This window comes from Littorina saxatilis, linkage group LG5, assembly GCF_037325665.1.
Source record: "Littorina saxatilis isolate snail1 linkage group LG5, US_GU_Lsax_2.0, whole genome shotgun sequence".
NCBI classification, from domain to species: Eukaryota; Metazoa; Mollusca; class Gastropoda; order Littorinimorpha; family Littorinidae; genus Littorina; species Littorina saxatilis.
In genome coordinates this window covers 36,995,305-37,010,822 of record NC_090249.1, presented here as the reverse complement: position 1 = coordinate 37,010,822, position 15,518 = coordinate 36,995,305, and the positions used below count along the sequence as shown (strand labels likewise).

General features: G+C 42.6%; 2 protein-coding genes across 5 annotated transcripts in view; both read left to right on the top strand.

The window, feature by feature from the left end:
* The window catches only part of LOC138967034 (calpain-9-like), a 49,662-nt gene that overhangs the window by 7,592 nt on the left and 26,552 nt on the right, over positions 1 to 15,518 (top strand). For 3 of the 4 annotated variants that reach the window (XM_070339492.1, XM_070339490.1, XM_070339494.1), the window contains exons 2-5: positions 5,805 to 6,034; positions 13,034 to 13,165; positions 13,740 to 13,945; positions 14,719 to 14,887. In XM_070339492.1, the coding sequence (XP_070195593.1) occupies positions 5,831 to 6,034; positions 13,034 to 13,165; positions 13,740 to 13,945; positions 14,719 to 14,887 (711 nt within the window). In that variant the 5' untranslated portion in view covers positions 5,805 to 5,830. Of the gene's footprint in view, positions 1 to 1,809; positions 1,916 to 5,804; positions 6,035 to 13,033; positions 13,166 to 13,739; positions 13,946 to 14,718; positions 14,888 to 15,518 lie in introns of those variants that run through there. The other variant, XM_070339493.1, reaches the window with a different exon arrangement.
* On the top strand, positions 6,159 to 11,808 carry LOC138967023 (uncharacterized). The gene is made up of 2 exons (XM_070339480.1): positions 6,159 to 6,516; positions 7,166 to 11,808. The coding sequence occupies exon 2, from the start codon at positions 7,497 to 7,499 to the stop codon at positions 11,295 to 11,297; it is 3,801 nt and encodes a 1,266-aa protein (XP_070195581.1). The 5' UTR covers positions 6,159 to 6,516; positions 7,166 to 7,496; the 3' UTR covers positions 11,298 to 11,808.

Sequence of the window (15,518 nt, the reverse complement as noted above, 5' to 3'; positions counted from 1 at the left end):
TTCACCATGCTGATAGTGTGAAAAGTATTATCGTTAATCGCAGTGCATGGTCATACTGAACGATTAAACAATAGGAAACTATACCGAGCAACAAAAGAAACGCGAATATATTCTGCATTTTTTATTGAAAAAAACTCAAATCATAGAGAGTTAGAGAGTTATAATTATCAAACCACAAACGTGTTATGCAGGCATGTTTAACGAAGCTGTTGTGTAATTATTTCCAGGCTGCGACTGTCTCAACACACGAGGCAAGCAGGTTTCACGTGAAACACATGATGCGCGCCTGTAGCACGTGCAAGCGTAGCAAAAGAAAACTGGTGTGTGATATGTGTTCACTGATGCATTAGCAATCAAAAGAGATAATGGCACGCTTGCTGTCAGTCTGACTTTTTAAACGGCCAGGATGTCAAGATTGACACCAGCAAAACGCCAGAGAGCAGCGGGTCGACTTAAAGCTGGGGTAGACACAGAAGCGGTGGCAGATGCTTTAAACGTCCACATATCAACAGTCTATCACCTTCAGCAATGTTTTGCTGACACTGGAAGCACTGTAGTTACGCGACGCAGTGACATACCTCGCGGTACCTCAATAAGACAAGATCGCCAGATTCTGCGACAACGTCTTCGAGATCGATTCCATACAACCACTGACATTGCCGGGAGCATCATTGGGAACCAACAGAGTCCAACCAGTGGCCAGACAGCGCGATTAAGACCGACTAAGCGAGACCTCAAACACTGTTGTCCAGCTAGAGGACAAGTCCTTCTCCAAAGACATGGCGTGGAGTGCCAGCAATTGGCCCAGAGTCACACAACTGAAACTGGTAGCAAAAACCAAACACTTTTTTTTCACTGATACGATGACCCTTGCTGCATTAATCATGTTAATAAGCTAGTGAGAGTGTTGAGAAGAAGAGGTGAGTGTTATGTTCATGGCTGCATCATGGAACACAATGCGCAGGGTGGACCAAACGTGATGGTGTGGGGTGTACTTGGCCTCAAACCAAACTTTTGGACCTGTGTTTTTCCCTATTGGCCCTGGTCGGGAAATGGTATCAACTAACGCATTCAGTTCAAGAGGCGCCGATGTCAGACTGTCAACAACACCAGTGGGGGTCATACACCATAATGACCTTCTGGCGAGGCTTGCGTTGCCCAGGACAACAAAAGACGATGCCATGCCAAAGTAAAGTGTTTGAAGAACATCTCACATTTATTTTGATTCCTTTCAATGTCAGGTTTTTTATTCATGCAATTTTCAAATATAATTTAAACTTATTTCTGAAGAGAATTCGCGTTTCTTTTGTTGCTCGGTATATAACATTTTTGGTTGGATATCCGAAGCTGCGATTCCTGACTTCAAATTCTATTGTAAGGCTAGAGAGAGAGAGAGAGAGAGAGAGAGAGAGAGAGGGACGGACGGAACTCTCTGTGTGTGTATCACCCCGTGCAGTCAAATTTGAGCAGTCACCTCTTGTTTCCGAGGAATCAGCTGTTCGGTATTAGTCACCTGTTCAACATTTGGGTACTTTCCCCTACATCGGTTTTTCTAACAAAAATAAGGTTAGCTTTTTTACCCCTAGATCACCTTGAACATAATATTGTTGGATAGCCTGCGCCTTCCCATTTTGTCCCCGTTTATCCCCCCCCCCCCCCTTTGTTCTTCAGAAATGTTAGTGAAAGCGATGACTAAGGTATTTCTTTGTGTTGAAAGTTATCTATTAATAGGGATCCTTTGCTGACTGAATAACTTCTAATCCCTCCTACAAAACCCTTACATCCGGGCCCCCATCTTTCAGTGTAACGTACATCCTCAAAGCCGGGGGTCGCACGAGATACACAGATGAATTGAGAGACTACTTGCGTCTTAGAAGCTGGCTTCCGCGACCCTGTGAATTCCTCGTTGTAACTTGTAAGTAATATAACAATTTTAGTTTTTATGTCTCGCGCTTTCTTTCCCAACTGGAGTCTGTTTGGAGTTTGACAGAATAAAATCAAATGTTCATGTCGTCATCACTCCAGCTGAAAGACTGCATTTATCTCGTTAATAGGTTTCTTGTTTCACAGTTTTGAAACAATAAACCATAAGGAAAATACTCAAAAATGAATAAGGAGAAATCTGAATCTGGCAGGAAAAAAATCGCAGAATATTGTTAAAAGTGTGCTATGTAAGAAGTCATTTCTGGGAAGAAAGTTTTCTGGTGAATTCGACCAAAAGCTCAGGGGACCTTTGTTGTGCTGTGTTTCAAGTTACAATGTGTTCAGAGCAGCCTCCGTACTTATTGCTAATTAATTATGATATCAACGGGTCATTACCCGTTACAGCTGACGGCAACGAACATAGCAATGAAAATAGGCTACAAAGCAAAATCAATACCAATACACGGATCGTCTCTTTGTTGTACAACGAAAAGGGTTTATAAACTACATACACGTGGGAGGCAGGGTACGACTAGATGTACCCGTTTGTTCCATAAACCTTCAGTTATTTCCTGGAACGGTCCTTGATGAATGATTATTTATTTCTCTTATCATAAAAATAAACGCTGATATAACATGATTGTGATTTATTAAACTTACACACACACACACACACACACACACACACACACACACACACACACACACACACACGTGCCACACAGACAATCACTCGCACATGTATACAAACACACACACCCGTACCCACACACACCCACTCACAGATTTACTGACAAACATATGCACGCCTGCAAACACGCAAGCACACACACACACGCGCGCGAAAACACGAACACAAACACTGTGTTTTTTAAAGTTCTTAAAAGGTGCAGGGGACCTTCGTTGTGCTGTAATTTAAACACATCTGCAGTAATTCGCCCCAAAGTGGTCCGTAACTATGCTAATCATAATCAAATGAATTCTATTCAGCAAAAAACGTTTGTCCTATAACACTCTCCTGTGTCAAATAGTCCTGGTGGGTAGTGCTCGTAGGTATACACATTCGCTTAGGTGATAACCATTTACTTAAAGGCTGACATAGTCCTATTTAATTAGTTTAATTACTTCCAGGTCTTTTCCCATCGTTGCGGGGATGTATAAATTAAGCTTCCTGCAAAGTTTTAGGTTTGAAGTCCTTACCAATTACGAGAAATAGTTAATTATTTATTGCATTGTTTAGCAACAGTTCTCCAGAACTTGGGCTATTTTTATACCGTTGACGTCACTTCGTGACGTTTCGTAAACCAAAGATGGCGTTTGAGACTGTTCTGTTTACATTCGACACTATCAACACCACTTTGCAATACTGAAATAATTTTTTCTGTGTTCGAAAGCTACAGCCAATCGTTATTATATCCCCTTAGGTACAGTTTTATAACATTATTGGCACATGTAAACAATATGAATTAATTAATGAACGCTACGAATATAATGATTGATGTACGTGGCGAAAGCGCATTTCGAATGGATGCGCTTACAAGTCTTTTCCACGTCTCTGTGAGTGTGGAAAGCTGATATCTTTCTTACTGAGACACCGATTTACAAAAAACAAAAAAAACCGATTTCGCTAATACTTTGCCTGTGATTTTTTCAGAGTGTTTTAAAACAAGTGTGAAAAAATTTAGAGAAATCAATCAAACAGACTTTATGGTATATAATTGTTATAATTCGACGGGCTTAGTGGCGTAATGGATAAGACATATCCCCGGACGGTTTTTTTTTCGATAAATGTCTTTGATGACGTCATATCCGGCTTTTTGTAAAAGTTGAGGCGGCACTGTCACACCCTCATTTTTCAATCAAATTGATTGAAATTTTGGCCAAGCAATCTTCGACAAAGGCCGGACTTCGGTATTGCATTTCAGCTTGGTGGCTTAAAAATTAACTAATGACTTTGGTCACTAAAAATCTGAAAATTGTAATTAAATTTTTTTTTATAAAACGATCCAAATTTACGTTTATCTTATTCTTCATCATTTTCTGATTCCAAAAACATATAAATATGTTATATTTGGATTAAAAACAAGCTCTGAAAATTAAAAATATAAAAATTATGATCAAAATCAAATTTCCGAAATCGATTTAAGAACAATTTGATCTTATTCCTTGTCGGTTCCTGATTCCAAAAACATATAGATATGATATGTTTAGATTAAAAACACGCTCAGAATGTTAAAACGAAGAGAGGTACAGAAAAGCGTGCTATGCAGCACAGCGAAACCACTACCGCGCTAAACAGTCTCGTCAGTTTTACTGCGTTTTGCACGAGCGGCGGACTACGGTCATTGCGAAAAAATGCAGTGCGTTCACTTTCATTCTGTGAGTTCCACAGCTTGACTAGTATGTAGTAATTTCGCCTTACGCGACTTGTCTACATTTAGTCAAGGTTTGACTAAATGTTTTAACATAGAGGGGGAATCGAGACGAGGGTCGTGGTGTATGTGTGTGTGTGTGTGTGTGTGTCTGTGTGTGTGTGTGTGTGTGTAGAGCGATTCAGAGTAAACTGCTGGACCGATCTTTATGAAATTTAACATGAGAGTTTCTGGGAATGATATCCCCGGATGTTTTTTTTTTTCGATAAATACCTTTCATGACGTCATATCCGGCTTGTTGTAAAAGTTGAGGCGGCACTGTCACATCCTCATTTTTCAATCAAATTGATTGACATTTTGGCCAAGCTATCTTTGACGAAGGCCGGACTTCGGTATTGCATTTCAGCTTGGTGGCTTAAAAAATCGGAAACTTGTCATTAAAAAAAAAATTTTTTAAACGATCCAAAAACAATTTCATCTTATTGTTCGTCATTTTCTGATTCCAAAAACATATACATATGTTATATTTGGATTACAAACAATCTCTGAAAATTAAAAATATAAAAATTATGATCAAAATTAAATTTCCGAAATCGATTTAAAAACAATTTCATCTTATTCCTTGTCGGTTCCTGATTCCAAAAACATATAGATACTAGATGATTACCCGCTTCGCCGGGTACCGGCTTCGCCGGGAAGAAGTAGAGCCGAATACCAGGCTGCGCCTGGGACCCGGCTTTGCCGGCGAACGAAGGAACGGAGATAAACGCGCAAAACACTGGAGACCTTCTAAAAATAGTAACGTGCAGTGACCTTCTAAAAATAGTAACGTAGTAACGGGAATATGGATTGACGCCACACGGAGGAAGGGAGATAATCGCGGCTGAAAACACTGGAGAAGATAAGGAAGAGTTACTGGTAGTGGATCCGGAAAAAAAAAATCGGTTCAGCGCGCACAGCGCTGCGCGCTGAGAGCACGTGTTGAAATATCTCATCGATGAGGTTGTGTCCGGGGTGTAGCTGAATACGGTGTCCAAATTTGAAAAAGATCCACCGAGAACTTTGGCCGTGCATCGCGAACAGACAGACAGACAGACAGACACTAGTCGTATATATATATAGATGATATGTTTGGATTAAAAACACGCTCAGAAAGTTAAAACGAAGAGAGGCACAGAAAAGCGTGCTATGCAGCACAGCAAAACCACTACCGCACTAAAACAGGCTCGTCAGTTTCACTCCGTTTTGCACAAGCGGCGGACTACGGTCATTGTGAAAAAATGCAGTGCGTTCAGTTTCATTCTGTGAGTTCCACAGCTTGACTAAATGTAGTAATTTCGCCTTTCGCGACTTGTTTTATATGGCTTGTATTTCAGTCAAGACCCAGCGGATGAATATCAAGGGACTCACGAGTTTTTCGAACTATTTACATTATATTTTATTTTATATTTTTTATATTTTATTTTATTTTGTTTTATTTCATTTTATTTTATTTTATTTCATTTACAGATTTAACAGAAGTCAAGTGACCAACCATGGCCAATTCAAGACGTACTGGTTCCGCCGGTACAGCTGGAAGAGGGTTGATGGTACAATTCAGGGGCCTCAGGCTGCACGATGATGTTCCTTCAATGCCCAAAGTGCCCCCTGGTCAGCTGTGGGAGGACCCAAACTTTGACCTTCATGTTGCCTTTCCTGACCCCGTGATCGCCCAGCGCTTAAAGTGGAAACGCCCAACGGTAGGTATTCTCCGTGCGGTGCACATGATTTTTAATTAACTTTCATTGTAGTGGCAGATCATTACGTATACCCTGGCTTTGAGCACAGGGAATATGGAGCTCCTGGTGTGATCCGTGTTGTTGCTGCCGCAGTTCGTAAATCGGGCGCCTGTGCCGCGTCACTAAAAACTCACCTGACGCTTTTGGTAGTCCGCCGCACACAAATATAGTTCGTCAGCTTTCATTGATTTTACTTGAAGACTTGCAAGGCTTGGAAGTGTGTTTTTAAGTCGATGACTTGATCATGTCTTAACTTTGTCGCATATATTATGTGGATGCAGAAAACATCTTTTTTGGGGTTACTTGTGATATATGTATTGATGCGCGCACTTCCGAATGCAAGCTAGCTTTTAGCACGTTTTGCTAGTTCAGTTCAACCGGTGCCGTCAAGGAAGACAGACTGATCCTCACTGCTTTCCTCAGATAACAAAAGGGCCAACGAGGTAATGTGATCTTTGTAGAATGTTTTGCTACTTTCCTCATATAATTTCTAAGGCCAACGAAGTATGTAGTCTTGTAGAATATTTTTACTGCTTTCTCAATTGTGGTTGTAACGCCTGCAGGACACGCGAACTAAGTTGCATGATATTTTCGTAATATTTTTACGAGCTCGTTCATGGTATGGGCTTCACGTGATATATGTGCCAGGTCTTTTTGGCTGGACTCTATCTGACACATAACTCAGAGGCATAGTTCGTTTGGTCTGTTTTTAGTGCAAGTATGAGCAACGAAAATTACAGATAGCGATACCTTTTGAGAGAGGCAATGGAGATCATCCTCATGACTTTAAATTACCGTGACATATAGAAGGGATAGTTCCCTTATACTGACATCAGCGATTTGTACTCGGGCTTGATGTTGCATTTGTTGACGATACAGACTTGGAATTTGCATAATGTGTGCCATGTTCTGAGTTAGACTCTTTCTTATCTTATTCTTTTAGCCATTTCATGCTCAGTCCTTCTTACTATTGTGTGTCAGTTTTTATGAGATGAACTTGAAACTCCCATGACATGTGTCATATTTTGAATTGGACCTTTTTCTGGATTTTATATCGGCTATTTCTTACTTGGTTTTATCATTGTGTTTCAGTTTTACGACACCACGGGTTATGTTCAAAAGGAAAAATAAAGCGATTTACATAACCTTGCGTGCCAGTGTGAACGTTGGAAGGAAGGCAGTGACAGTAAAACTCGGACCTGAGACGAAGGACACCCAATCGACCCAGAGCTTCGACCCTGGCACCGGTCAACTCTACCGTTCCTGGTCAACTTTATTGTTCCTGATCAGCTCTACTGTTCCTGATCAACTCTACTGTTCCTGATCAACTCTACTGTTCCTGATCAACTCTACCGTTCCTGGTCAACTTTATTGTTCCTGATCAGCTCTACTGTTCCAGAAACTCGACCGTTGAATTCGACTGATGCAGACACTTCGATATTTTGGTGTAGACAGTAGTCAATATCAACAGGAGAGTCTTGCACTTAGACGTTCCAGTCGTGAAGCAAAAATGACTGAGAAGGGCAAAGCTTATCAAATGAAACTGCTCACGGATAACTTCAGATCTGATCGAGATAACCTACAGGCGTTTCTGGCAGAGACAGACCATGAACTTCAAAAGGAAGAAGTAGATTGTGAGGATGTGATCGCCAGACGCATGAAGGTGACGTCTCTACTCACCTCCCTAAAAGAAACTGCAGAAAGACTAAAAGAACTTAGTGACACCAGTGAAGAAGACATTGATTCAGCACTTGCTGAAATGACAGATGCGTCAGTTACGACAATGAATAAGATTGTCACTGCCACCAAACACATGTATTCGCACAGTTCCACTCGTTCTCACGCTTCACATTCCTCCAGAAGATCTAAGGCTTCAACTACATCAACTACATCGTCAAGAAGAGTTGCCGCTGCGGCTGAAACTGCTGCACTACGAGTGAAGCTAGAGGCACAGCATATTGAGAACGAGGGGCAGGAAGAACTGGAGCAATTGGAATTTGAAGAAAAGATGCGCAGATTAAACGCCGAAAGAAAAATGGCTAATCTGAAGAGAAAACATGAAGCTCAGAAGGTAGAAACTCAGCTGAAAATGGAAGAGGCGAGACTGTATGCACTTGAACAGACCTCAAGCTCGACGTCAAGCAGATCAAGCTGCAAGTCGACAAGCAGCCGTACCATGCCTGGGAGAACTGATAATAACCCAACGAAACAAAACCTGCGAGCACATGCTTCAGTCTTTACTCCCGAAACTCATGATGAAAATTTGGTAGAAGCACTGGCAAGGGCAATAACTTCAAGTCGCCTTCCCATTCCCGAACCACCGATCTTCACAGGAGACTCCCTGCAGTACCCAGACTGGTCATTCTCTTTTACATCCTTGATTGAGAACAAAGGGGTTCCACCTGAAGAAAGAATACACTTCCTCAAGCGCTATCTGGGAGGCCCCGCCAAGGAAGCTGTCAGTGGGTTCTTTATGCTGCGGAGTAAAGATGCCTATCAGCGAGCCAGAGACATTCTAGAACAAAGATTTGGCAACTCCTATGTCATTTCTGAGGCCTTTCGGTCTAAGTTGGATGCTTGGCCCAAGGTGCACAACAAAGACAAGTCAGGCCTGCGCAATCTGTCTGATTTTCTACTGCAGTGCCAAGCTGCGGCTGCAGAAGTGGAAGACATGAAGTTTCTTGATGACATGCGAGAGATCAAGAAAATCACTGCCAAACTGCCAGACTGGATGGTTCACACATGGAACAGGAAAATTGCAAAAAGCAAACGAGACAAAGGAAGATACCCCAACTTTCAAGAATTCGCAAGTTTTGTCTCTGAAGAATCTGAGATATTGAATGATCCCATTCTGTCCTCTGAGCCTTCACCAGTACAGCCCCCTGTGAAGCAGCAGATCAGAAAACATGGAGACTCATATACTTCACAAAGAACAGTTCTCAGTACAGGTCAGAATGAAATACATGAACCTAAGCCATCTACAAGCTGTTTGTTCTGCAAGAGACAAAATCATTCTTTGAACGAATGCAGAGACTTCATGAACAAACAGATGGCAGAAAGAAAGGACTACGTAAGAAAAGAAGGCTTATGTTTTGCCTGCCTAAGACAGGGACACATGTCAAAAGAATGTGTGAAGCGAAGTGACTGTAAGAAATGTAAAAGGAAACATCCCACAAGCTTGCATGAGGAGAGACAATATTTTGGAGTTGAGCAGCCAGTGAGGAAAGAACAAAACAACAGAGAAGGGAACGCCACATGCAGGAAGGTCCTGTCTAAGACAAAAAACAGTCTAACGTCAATGGCCGTTCCGGTGTACCTGTCGACCGAGCAGAACCCAGACCATGAACTCTTAGTATATGCACTTCTGGATACCATGTCTGACTCAACCTTTGTTCTCGACTCAGTGGCTGAAGATCTGCAGGCATCATCTGAACCTGCCACTCTGAGACTCACAACAATGACTGACAGTAGCGTCACAATATCCTGTCAAAAATACACCAACCTGAAAGTGAGAGGCTTCAACTCTGAAAAAACAATCTCTCTCCCTGCCATGTATTCTAGAGATCACATACCTCTGGATTATGAACACATTCCGTCACCGGAAACAGCAAGCAAATGGCCTCATTTGAGCAGGTTGAAAGATCGCCTGGCCCCAAGGCAAGACTGCCCCGTTGGAATCTTGATTGGCTACAATTGTCCCAGAGCTCTAGCACCTCTGAACTGTGTTGTTGGAGAGGGAAATCAGCCGTACGCAGTCGAGACAGAACTTGGATGGAGCATTGTTGGAGGCACCACCGCAAACAAAGAAAGATTTGATGCAATAGGGCACTCACACAGAGTCGTCACGCAAGAAGTTCCTCCCTCAATCTGCCGTCCTGAAAAATCTGTGACCTATGTGTACAAAACACAAATCAAGGAGGTCACTGCCACAGACCTTATCAAGCTCATGGAACAAGATTTCAAAGATCAAAGCTCAGACGTAAGGTCAATGTCCCAGGAAGACAAGACATTCCCAAAGACACTTAAAGAAGGCATTCACCAGAGAGCAGACGGGTATTACGAAATGCCTCTGCCTTCCAAAAATGGGGAACCAAAGCTACCAAACAACAGACAAGCAGACCATGCCTCTCGTGGGTTCTCAGTAGATGAGATCTCAACTTCAAACTGGCTCACTGGTCCTGAGATTCTGTGGAAAAGGGAGATAACTGCAGAAGACATTGACATTGAGATCTCCCCGCAAGATGCTGAAGTAAAATCAACAACAGTTTTCACAACTCACAGTGTCACCAGCTTTGAAGAGAAAACTGGCAGATTCTCTAGCTACAAGAAGGCAGTCGCAGCAGTCGCCACAATCGTCAAGTGCTGCGCGCGCAAACAGAACAAACAGATTTCCGCCTTGGAAGCAAACCAGATAGCAAAACGAAATCTCATTCGAGTCATCCAGAGGGAAGCGTTTGGGGGAGTTTGCGAACTCAAGTCAAAATCAAACCCCCTGAGAGACCTTGACCCGTTCCTCGATGATGACAGCCTCCTACGGGTGGGAGGCAGGCTCAGAAAGACTTCAGAATTGTATGGCGTGAAACACCCATTAATCCTCCCCAAGAACAGCCATCTGTCACGTCTCATCGCCGTGCATCATCACAAAAAAACGGCTCACCAAGGTCGAAGTCTGACAATGAACGACATCCGCTCAAGCGGATACTGGATCATCGGATGCAGAAGAGTGACCTCGTCACTCATAAACCAGTGTGTGACCTGCATCAAGCATCGTGGAAAGGCCAGAGGTCAAAGGATGGCAGACCTCCCGAAGGAGAGAGTAGAACCCTCGCCCCCACCACCAGGAGGGTTTGAGAAGGAAGATCTCTACTTGAAAAAGAGATGGAGACGAGTGCAGTTCCTGGCTGACCTGTTCTGGACCAGATGGAGAAGAGAATACCTGCAAACTCTGCAGACAAGGAACACCTGGCAAAAGGCGCAGCGAAATATCTGTGTTGGTGACATTGTCCTACTGCAAGATGATGGGATCTGTAGGGCGGACTGGAAAGTTGCCAAGGTTGTAGAAACTTTCCCAAGTGACGATGGGCTTGTCAGAAAGGTCCGACTGCTCATGGCGACATCTGAGCTCAACAACCATGGCCAACCCCTGCACAAAAGAACTTACTTGGACAGACCTGCTCACAAGCTAGTCGTTCTTCTTGCTAGAGATACGTTGACGGTAGATTAGCTCCCTTTGTGGAGGTGACCTGGACCTACCTTAACAAACCTGTTCACAAGCTTGTCGTTCGTTTTGGAACGAGTTGACAGTAGATTAACACACTGTGTGGGTGAAATCAGCACTAGTGTTTTCTAAGCTGAACATGTGTTATCAGTAGAAGACTGAGAACAGTGAAACTTCATAGAAGTGATTATTAACCTTTTAATCGTGATTTTATTTTAAAATTAGCACATGTTTTTAAAGGCTGAACATGTGTCAGCAGAAGACTGTAAACAGTGAAGCTTCACAGAAGTCATTCATAACCTTTTAATCTTGATTTTGAAATCATCATGGATGATTTGGGTGGGAGTGTTGCTGCCGCAGTTCGTAAATCGGGCGCCTGTGCCGCGTCACTAAAAACTCACCTGACGCTTTTGGTAGTCCGCCGCACACAAATATAGTTCGTCAGCTTTCATTGATTTTACTTGAAGACTTGCAAGGCTTGGAAGTGTGTTTTTAAGTCGATGACTTGATCATGTCTTAACTTTGTCGCATATATTATGTGGATGCAGAAAACATCTTTTTGGGGGTTACTTGTGATATATGTACTGATGCGCGCACTTCCGAATGCAAGCTAGCTTTTAGCACGTTTTGCTAGTTCAGTTCAACCGGTGCCGTCAAGGAAGACAGACTGATCCTCACTGCTTTCCTCAGATAACAAAAGGGCCAACGAGGTAATGTGATCTTTGTAGAATGTTTTGCTACTTTCCTCATATAATTTCTAAGGCCAACGAAGTATGTAGTCTTGTAGAATATTTTTACTGCTTTCTCAATTGTGGTTGTAACGCCTGCAGGACACGCGAACTAAGTTGCATGATATTTTCGTAATATTTTTACGAGCTCGTTCATGGTATGGGCTTCACGTGATATATGTGCCAGGTCTTTTTGGCTGGACTCTATCTGACACATAACTCAGAGGCATAGTTCGTTTGGTCTGTTTTTAGTGCAAGTATGAGCAACGAAAATTACAGATAGCGATACCTTTTGAGAGAGGCAATGGAGATCATCCTCATGACTTTAAATTACCGTGACATATAGAAGGGATAGTTCCCTTATACTGACATCAGCGATTTGTACTCGGGCTTGATGTTGCATTTGTTGACGATACAGACTTGGAATTTGCATAATGTGTGCCATGTTCTGAGTTAGACTCTTTCTTATCTTATTCTTTTAGCCATTTCATGCTCAGTCCTTCTTACTATTGTGTGTCAGTTTTTATGAGATGAACTTGAAACTCCCATGACATGTGTCATATTTTGAATTGGACCTTTTTCTGGATTTTATATCGGCTATTTCTTACTTGGTTTTATCATTGTGTTTCAGTTTTACGACACCACGGGTTATGTTCAAAAGGAAAAATAAAGCGATTTACATAACCTTGCGTGCCAGTGTGAACGTTGGAAGGAAGGCAGTGACACGTGTCCTAATAAAGGGTTACAAGTCGTATTGCAGGTCATTTGACTACATTGACCTCCGGTAACTTTTCTTACAATTATGTAAAAAAAAGTTCCGCCGGCCATTTTAGGTATTTGACCTGGGGTCACATCAATCAAGAAGCCTAACCAGTAACAGAGTTCACAATATGTGATCTCCACAAAATGTACTAGCTTATACTCGCGTAGAAAGCTGGAGTTTATTGCTGACAAAAGTCTCTTTTGTACCAACATACCAACAAAATCTCGGGTTTTCTTTCTGTCTTGTTTCAGGAAATAAGTAGGAACCCTCAGCTGTACACGGATGGCACCACACGCTTCGACATCGGACAGGGGGGAGCTGGGACTTGCTGGTTTCTGTCCATTGTCGCCAGCATAGCTAAGGACGATGAAATACTGAAAGAAGTAAGATTCACGAGGTCATTGTCTGGTACCATTTAGACAAGATTAGTATTAGGTTTGGCCCACAACTCCGCAATTGTCAGAACGTGAGGAATGTATCAAGGGATTTTCTGTCTCTGTCTCTGTCTCTCTGTCTCTCTCTAACTCTCTCTCTCTCTCCAATTTTCTCTCTTACTCCCTGATTCTCTCTCTCTGTCTCTGTCTGTCTGTCTGTCTGTCTCTCTCTCCCTCTCTCTCTCTCTCTAGCTCTCTCTCTCTAGCTCTCTCTCTCTCTCTCTCTCTCTCTCTCTCTCTCTCTCTCTCTCTCTCTCTCTCCCCCCCTCTCTCTCTGTTCGTGTAAGTAATGATTGCACATGTAATGGATCAAGCAAATTTAAACAATATGAGTAGTTTGTGAAAAGGACAAGTGAGAGCAAATATGTTTAGGATCATGGCTAGCAAGTGCAAGAACACGATTATTCTTTTACTTTAGCTGACGTCGTATCGACTGTAACAAAAATATTGTAGCATCCCATCCATCTACAAACCCCCTTACCCCACGCATGGAGGTTGAGCCACATCCATAATAACTCCCCAGGTTGTCCCAGACGACGCCTACCCCATCGGGACCTGGGCCTACAGGGGGGTGTTCCACGCAAGGTTCTGGCGCTTCGGACAGTGGGAGGATGTGTATGTGGACGATCGTCTGCCTTTCGACAAGCGCAACAGAGAGCTGTGGGGAGCCCATTCAGCTTCCGATCCTAACGAGTTCTGGGTCGCGCTCTTGGAGAAGGCGTTTGCGAAGTGAGTATTAGTTTTGCAATTATACTTCCATGTTTTTGCTGCTCTTCTGTGTTTCAAATGGTGACTCCTATACAGCACATAGGAGGTAGATGTATACGTTTTTCTCTACTTATAAAATGGAATATATAACCATAAAGCGACAGTCCTTTTTGCATTTAGTCAAGTTTTGATTTTTCTCTTACCCTTTTCAACTCTATGTTTACGAGATTCTGCTCAATCGAGCCGTCGGAGCCGAATCCAGACCCACGTGGATCAAGAGAAACGCGTGTTAAAGACATGGTGCAGAATCAAGCGATAAAAAAAGAAAACCCAAGCAAATCTTTTCATCGCTTGTGTACTTTAATGCACACTGACTCATTGGATAGCGATTGTGACACTCGATACGGGATCTGAACAAAAAGTAAAAGCTTTCCATTGCAGAGATGGCAATTCGCTGTGCCCCTGGAACAAGAAGAAGAAGAAAGAAGTCGCCTCGAAAAAGATGGTTTTGAATGAGCGGTAGCTGCCATTATACGCAGTTATAATTTAAAAGTGGTTTAAAGTCTGTGAGGAGATACACTTATGACGCTTACATATATTACGGGAGGTCGCTTGGTATGGCTTTGGTGTGATTGATACATACCACGGGAGGACGCAGGCTGTCACAGAAATAAAAGGGGAATGAGGGAGGGGGGGGGGGGGGATGTCGAGATGTTAAAAATGCAGGAAGATAACGTGTTTGTTTTTTTAGAGCAAAGAAAACATTCAGTGTGATTGACACATGTTTTTTCCAGATTTCACGGGAGTTACGACGCTGTTGATGGAGGTGATCCATCTGATGCCTACTTGGCTATGACAGGGGGCGTGGCCGAAACGTTGGACTATGATGAAGATGCACAGAAAACGTTCAGTCGTATCAGGAACGCTCTGAAATCTGGTGCCATAGTCGCTGCTGGAGTGCCAGTAAGAGAGAGAGAGAGGGGGGGGGTAGAGAGAGAGACACAGAGAGAGTGAGAGAGACATAGAGAGAGAGAGAAAGAGAAAGAGAGAGAGAGAGAGAGAGAGAGAGAGAGAGAGAGAGAGAGAGAGAGAGAGAGAGAGAGAGACTCAGACCTTTATTACAGAAGGATAAAGGTTTTATGCAAAGCCTATTCTTCCAACCTGTCCTTTATACAACACATAAAGACAAAAAGCACATAAAATCCTCAATGATATAAAATACAGAAATACATTGTATGGAATGCAACACAATGTGCATTCAAGGGATTACATAAGGAGTAACTCAAATATTACATTGACATAGTTATACTTTTCATTTGGGAATAAAGTTGCTCAGATCAGCTACACATCCTTTAATACTAATACAAAATGTTTTTAAAAATAACAATCGAACAAGACATTTCATTCACGAATGATGACTTGTGTGAACGTGACTGTCTCATAGAAATTTTCACTAAAGTTGCATTTCTTATTTGTTGGGGGAAGGAGTTCCAGAGAAACGCTCCCGAGAAGGCTAAGCTTGATTTGTAGAGGTATATGGCGAGGTATAGGAGGGATGATTTTCTAGGACCCATATCTTTTTGTGGCTTGTTTG